Source organism: Chinchilla lanigera, unplaced genomic scaffold (genome assembly GCF_000276665.1).
Source record: "Chinchilla lanigera isolate Chin_1 unplaced genomic scaffold, ChiLan1.0 scaffold00096, whole genome shotgun sequence".
In the NCBI taxonomy this organism is placed as follows: domain Eukaryota; kingdom Metazoa; phylum Chordata; class Mammalia; order Rodentia; family Chinchillidae; genus Chinchilla; species Chinchilla lanigera.
This window is the reverse complement of record NW_004955497.1, coordinates 1,448,007-1,455,125: the sequence shown is the minus strand read 5'-3', so window position 1 is coordinate 1,455,125 and position 7,119 is coordinate 1,448,007. Positions and strand designations below refer to the sequence as shown.

The window sequence follows — 7,119 nt, the reverse complement described above, 5'->3', positions numbered from 1 at the left end:
GGGAACCTTTTCTTTCTAGTGTAGTGTTAAAGATGAGCCCCATCACAGTAATTCCTCTGGACAGACTAGATGAGCTAGAAACACTGCTAAAGAAAAGTGCAAGCAATCCCGCCCTCCACCTCACATGCTCAGTCACTGATAAAACACTCTGCTATTTTCTCTCATTATACTTTAAATTGTTTTAATAACATTGTACTCCCCATGAGACAAAATTTCCAAAGACTTATAAACCCTAACACATACTTCTGTACGTACACACAGATGCTAGATGGTTCCACAAAATTTATGTCTCCCTGCGGGCAGTGTTACCAAAAAGGTAAGGAAGTCACGGGTCTCAAGCGTTAGTTTCACATTTTTATTCCGTAAAAACAACAACATAAAGCCATATTCATAGAACAGAATACACATAAAGTGTTAACAGTGTACAAAACTAAAAGTTGGATATTTAACCCAGAGTTTATCCTGAGTATTATAAGGCAATTTCTTTCTTTTAAAAAGTAACACAAAAAACTATGTATTATTCTGGAAGCAAGTCATCTCCCAACTCTTCATCGGCAAAATCATCCTCGTCGGTTCGTTTTCTGGCTGCAGTTCTTGGTCTTTCTATTTGAGGGCCAAGTGGGTCCACATAGGATGCATCTAGGTATCAAGAGAGGCCGCGTCATGAGAGTGACACAGAAAAACAAAACATGAAACCAACTAGTCTCGTACCCAGAAGTGAACTCAGAGCGAACAGAAATGCTCTCCCAGTCTGTGCACACCGCGCCTGCAGTCACGCCCGGGTGCGCCGGTCTTCCCCAGGCCGGCTCTGCCTGCGGGAACTGGGGGGGGCAGCACTTGCCTATTTCTCTGTTACTGCTACTTTCATAAGGTTCATTTGTCCCAGGTAAAGCTCTGAGTCTGGCACTTAGTCGTTCACCTTTACTACCGGCACTACTGCTCTGGCCACTATCTGCAAACACAGAAATGAAAACGCATTTGTTCCATATGCTGAGAAAACATCACACCACGCATCTTAAAGCACACTTATTTTCCAAGGAAGAGGGAGACTGCTTCATTTGGAAGCCCACTTCTTAGGAATGTAACTGTTCTTTGAAAGAAATCACTTGCAGGAAACCTGTATCATATAAAAAGAACTCTTAAGAGTATATATATATTACACACTTGAAAGACTTTATGGACACATGTGGTCTTTCAAATGTGTGCGAACGTGTGAGATTTGTAAGAATTTTTTTGGTTTATGTCTTGTACTCTGAGTTAACTGCTTTGAAGATAACGACACACAGTGCAATAACTACTGTTATTTTCTTATTATTTGATTATGAAATTTTGTTTTATATTTTCATAAGATAAAAAAATAAAAGCGCTTAGTTACAGATTTCAATTTTACAGAAGAATTTGTTAGAAGCTGAGAAATCACCCTGACTGACACAACTTGGCAAAGGAGCAACAGCATGAGAAGAGCAGCGGGACGGCACGCGGTCCGTGTGAGCTGCGTCATCAGTCTCACGTCACACGGGTGGGAGGCCCTAAAATTACAGCATGTGGAAAATAACTCCACAGGCTGGGTGCGCGGGATCTAGGTGGCAGTGAACACAGATCACACAACCATGCTCTTCAAACATGAGAAGAATGCTCACACAGACGACGACTACATTTCCCCTTGTAGTGGCCGACATTGTGGCTCAGTATTAGGACAAAGTCAAAAAAAGAATTACAGTTGTCACTCATTTCTTTGGGAAAAGAATGCAATCTATACTGCTGAAGATTTTCAGACAGAACTGAACTGTACCATTATATACTCTAACCAATGACTTCTCTATCCTTAGCTCTTATTTTTTCCTTTTTATAGCCCCACGATTTTTGTTTTTGTTTTTGCAGTGCTAGATATTAAACTCTGGGTCTTGTGCATGAAAAACACATGGTATATTACTACACTACATCCTCAGCCCAATGATGTAATTTTTTTCTGTTTTGTAAACTTTATTTTTTTGAGAGTAATTCACCAACTCATTACTTATTTTACTGATGTTTCTGGGAGTAAATCAACAAGATGGTCTTATTTATTATTGTGGTGCTGGGATTGAACCCAGGGCCTCTCCCATGCTAGGCAAGTGCTGTACTACTGAGCAACACCCCAGACCTAAAATCTCCACATTTTGAGACTGGCTAATTTATCCAAACTAAGTTTTCTCCAAGTTCTTAATCAAAATACTACATTTCTTTCCTCTACAATTGATATTACTGGAAAATAAAATCCAGTAATTCAATAGTTTTCTACACTCCGGTATACTTTTAACTATTTTGCTCTTCTTTTTAAAAATTAGGATAAAGGCAATTTTCTTCCACCCATAAGTGTATATGGATCTTTTTCAAACTGAGTGAGCTCAGGTCAAGAAAACTTGAAAAACACTGACCTAGGCAGTATTTCTTTTGCTTTATTTTTCATACATGTTAGCAATAAAACTCTGAGAGCTCCCTTAGGCACCCCAAATCCTTCTGCTATCTTAATGTCTGATTTCCAGCCTGAAGGACTCAAATCCTGTGGAAAGAATGAACCTTTAAGAAAGGAAACGTGACCTCTTAAAAACGGTCAGTTGCTCAGTTGAAACATGAACCACTTTTTTTTTTGACATAGAGTCTTGTTAGCTGCCCAGGTTGGTTTCAGATTTGTGATCCTCTTGCCTAAGCCTCCCGAGTAGCTGGAATTACAGGTGTGTGCTACCATGCCCGACTTATAATACATTTTCCCACATCTTTTTAAAACTAGTGCATGCTGGTTATACAGATTCATGGGTTTTATTTTGGCAGAATCATACATACACATATTTTGATCAGTTTCAACCCCCATCACTCCCCTCATAATAGTTTTAGAGAATTTTCATTATAAACAGAGTGGGGGTATATTGTGAATGCTATCATTTCATCATTTTTAATCAACCTTCACAGAGTAATGTGCTATACGTGAGCAGACACAAATGGATCAGTAAGCATTTGTAAGGGTGGGTGCGTTTAATGCTTAAATAATGAAATGACACCATTCTTGAAATTAGAATACTTATCTCACCACAGAAGGAACAATGACCGCTATTTCCTGGAGGGAAGTTATATAATAAATAGGTTCAGAAAATAAGAAGTTGGAAATAAATGGATCTGAAATTTTAATTAACACTAGAACTTCCAAATGAAACTTAATATTTTGTAAGAGTAAACTCTTACAATCATAGAATTTAGAGTAAGGACTCTTGAAACTTATCTATACCAGAAAAAGAGAATGCTTGCAATAAAATATAGAAAGATGATTCCCAAAATAAACAATACAAATGGCCAATAAATACAGTTTATCCTTACATAACCTTAGAAACACATTAAGTGAAAAAAGCAAGTCAGAACATCCATTCTGAATGATAACTTCATTTGAAAGTTCAGCTGGGCACGGTGGTGCACACCTGTAATCCCAGTACTCAGGAGGCTGAGGCAGGAGGATCGTTGAGAGTTCAAGACCAGGCTAGGCTACAAAGTGAGCTCAAGGCCAGCCTGAACTGCATATTGAGACCCTGTCTCAAAAAGACAAAAAAAAAAAAAAAAGGTTTAAAAACAAGCCAAATTAAGTAAGTGTTATGGTTTAGACATGAAATGTCCCTTGAAGCTCCGGTGTGGGGGCTTGTCCCAGTGCAGGAGTGTCCATGGTGCGGCCTTTGGAGCATGACTGGATCATTTGACGGCATTACTTGGAGGTAAGGGAAATTTAGGAGGTGGGATCTAGTGGATGGGAGTGAGATCCAAACCCATGGAGTTCGCGGGGACTATATTTTGTCTTCAGCTCCTTCGTCTTTGGCTTCCTCTCTGCTTCCGGCTGCTTCACGAGACACTGATTTAACAACAATGTATGGTCCAAAAGCCTTTATGAGAACGCCAGAAACTACTTCACAAGCTGGAATACCTAAGCAAGCTCAAAGCCAAGAAACAGGTAAGAAAAGCCCTTTCATTTACAGTATGTCAGCTCCTCACCCAAGCCGGCATGGGACAAAAAGGCCAAGTCACAGCTTCTCCCTTGGGAAGAAAGGGGAAGAGTGGCACGTAGAGCCAGCATCCGGCTTCCGGGGGAGCTGCCCCAGGGCTGGCTCCTGTCGCACCTCTGCCTGCGTCCCAGGGAAGACCTGGTGTACGCTGGGTACTTGGCGGTCGCTAAGAACAAGAGAGCCCTGTGGCTTGCTGCAGGCTAGGGTACCACAGACGGACGCCAGCACGGCTCGCTGCGAGCAGGGCTTTCGGCTTTCCATTGGAGGGGAAAGGAGAGAGTGGAGTGTAAGGCAAATGTTCTGGCTGTGCGTGGCTGCTGGTGAACTGGTATCTACCTCATCTCACTGAGTAAGCGAAAGCTAGTCATCACCACTGGATCTTCCAGACAGGAATTGCCAAAGCCGGTGTGCTACCATACTCCTATAGTCCCAGCACTCTAGGAGGCCAAGGCAGGAGAATCACAAGCTCCAGCCCAGTCTGGGCAACTTAGTGACTTGGTGAGATTCTGTCTCTGACTGAAAATTAAAAATGGGTTGGGACTGTGGCTCAGTGAGAAACCCTGGGTTCAACTCCCACTACTGCAAACAACAACAACAACAAAATCCATATATTAGTAGGGATCAGAAGCAAGGTGTTTCCTATGCTAGGCAAGCACTGAGTCACTGACCTACGTTCAGTGTACCTACATGTGGCCCCAGAGGTAACCAGGAAGGTGAAAGCCACGCACATCAAAACTATAACATACTGCTGAAAGAAATAAATATGACAAATAAATGGAAAGGCATCCGGTGTCATGGGTTGGAAATTTTTATATTGTTAAAATATCTATCCATCCAAAGCAATCTAGAAAGTTAATCTTTAAAATCTCAATGGCATTTTCTTCCGCATAGAAAAAACCACATCCCGCTGGGTATGGCGGCGTGTGCCTGTAATCGGAACACTCTGGGAGGCCCGTGCAGGAGGATCACAAGCTCCAGTCCTGCCTGAGCAACTTGGTGACTTTGTGAGACCCTGACTCTAAATAATATGCAGATAGACAGACAGATAGATAGATGATAGACAAATAGATAGACAGACAGACAGATATAGTTGCATGGCTGGTTATGTAGCTCAGCACAAAATCCTGCCTTCAGTCCCCAATGCCGGAAAAAAAAAGGTCCTAAAAAATCACAGAATATCAAAGGAGGATCTCCAAAGTCAAAACAATCTTAAGAAAGAAAAACAAAGCCGGAAGCTGTGCACTGACTGTTTTTGAAGCCTGTCACACAGGAACGGAATCAAACAATGTGGTGCTAGTATCAAGCCCACCGACGTGTTTGATCAAACGATCTCTAACACAGCCAAGGGCACACAGTGGGAGGACAGCCTCTTTAATCAACAGTGCTAGGAGACCAGAAATCACACGGCAGAGGGTGAGGCTGGGCCTCCCCGAACACACACACGAGCTAACTGAAGAAGGGGAAAAGCCCTAAGTGTGAGCTATAACACTGAGAAGCTCCTGGAAGAAAACAGCAAAGAGCCGTCATGACATCGGTTTAAGGGACTGCTTCTTGGCTACGACATCCAAAGCACATACACAAAAGCAAAAACAGACAAATGAGGGAGTATCAAACTCCTGTGCAGCACAGGAAATACAACAACAGGTCAGTCAGCAGCCTATGGAGTGGGAGAAAATCTTTGCACAGCTTATGTCTGAGAGGGAGTTGGTACCCAGAATATATACAGAACTCCTAAAACTCAACAGCTAAACAGTCCAGTTAAGACCGGGCAAAGGGTCTGAATTTGTTGACTGAAATTTAATGACTTTTTAAAATGAAGTGCACATTTCCTCGAGTAAGGAAAATAACAAAAATGTATGTGTTTCCTTATTTGTACCTTTAACACCATCTGCGATGTTTTAAATTCCACTGGGTGTTAACTGTGCTTCTGCTCAGCAGCTTACGCTCTTCCACACCTGGCTGAGCAAGAGCGGACCCGGCCACTCCCTCAGGGACTTTACAGCCTGTGGGTGACTTTTACCTTACACATTTATTATGAACAATTTCCATGACGTCATACCTACAACACATTTTAAAGATCCAATAAGATCTGCATTTCTTACTTTTTTCTCCTTTTACTGACTTCTTTACACTTTTCAATAACCATTATTTGTTTAGAGAAAAGTAAAAATTGCATGATTACTATTACTCATTGCATTCTAGGTGCAACTCAGATTGTTTCTCAGAAGTTATGTCGTCTCTGGAAGTTGCGATGTTACGTGATCCCAGTCTTTGGGCCTGCCCGGGCAATGCAATCTCCCTTTACAATCACCTCAGGATGCCTGATGCTGGCTTTCACCCTAGGGAGGACACGGCCTGCAATAACTCCACAGGGTGACGCAGCTGTGGGAACATAACTACACTTGGAATTATTTCCAGTTGGACATTTAATTTACTCATAAGGTTTCTGACCATAAATAATGTGATCAATATGTGTGTAATGTAAGTACTTCTTCGTCTGAATCTGATTATTTCTTTAAAATCAGTTACGATTATAGGGTATGGACGTTTTAAAGGGCTTGATGAATGCTACGAAACATTCCAGAAGGGTCCATACTTAACACAGGGGGCCGTTCAGTTTACAATGAATGCTCAGTTCATCTTGACCTCATCATCCTTGAGCGCTGTCATTCAAAACCCAGTCACTGCTAATTTGTAGGTGAGTTTACATTTCTTCGATTACTGGTGAGGCTGCACATTTTACCACCACGTGTAAGAGGACAACTTACATCCTCTCTTCGAGCGCCTTGCAACCCACGTACTCCTTAAATGGCTGGAGGACAATCACTGTCTCTCACTATGGACTGAGACTGCTTTCTTTAGGGCTGGTAACACTGAAAAACCCACTAGCTTTTCTTAGTCATCAAGTCCCAATTAATCAATAATTCTTTTTTTTTTACTTTAAAGAAGAAAAGAAGGATAACATAATAATAGGGGGGACTTAGCAAATTACAGACAAAATGGTAGGAAATTATCAATGGTTATCGTTTTACATATTATTATCTACAAAATACTTTCTCAGGAAAACAAATAGACAAATAATAGTGAGTTAGAGACA

At 41.5% G+C, this 7,119-nt stretch overlaps 1 protein-coding gene across 8 annotated transcripts in view; it reads right to left on the bottom strand.

The window, feature by feature from the left end:
* Window positions 1-337: 337 nt before the first annotated feature.
* The window catches only part of Ift88 (intraflagellar transport 88), a 115,830-nt gene continuing 109,048 nt past the window's right edge, over window positions 338-7,119 (bottom strand). For 2 of the 8 annotated variants that reach the window (XM_005406308.2, XM_013505482.1), the window contains exons 25-26: window positions 842-952; window positions 338-639 (exon numbers count right to left, since the gene is read on the bottom strand). In XM_005406308.2, the coding sequence (XP_005406365.1) occupies window positions 518-639; window positions 842-952 (233 nt within the window). In that variant the 3' untranslated portion in view covers window positions 338-517. Of the gene's footprint in view, window positions 640-841; window positions 953-7,119 lie in introns of those variants that run through there. The other 6 variants (XM_013505483.1, XM_005406310.2, XR_264192.2 and 3 more) reach the window with 5 other exon arrangements.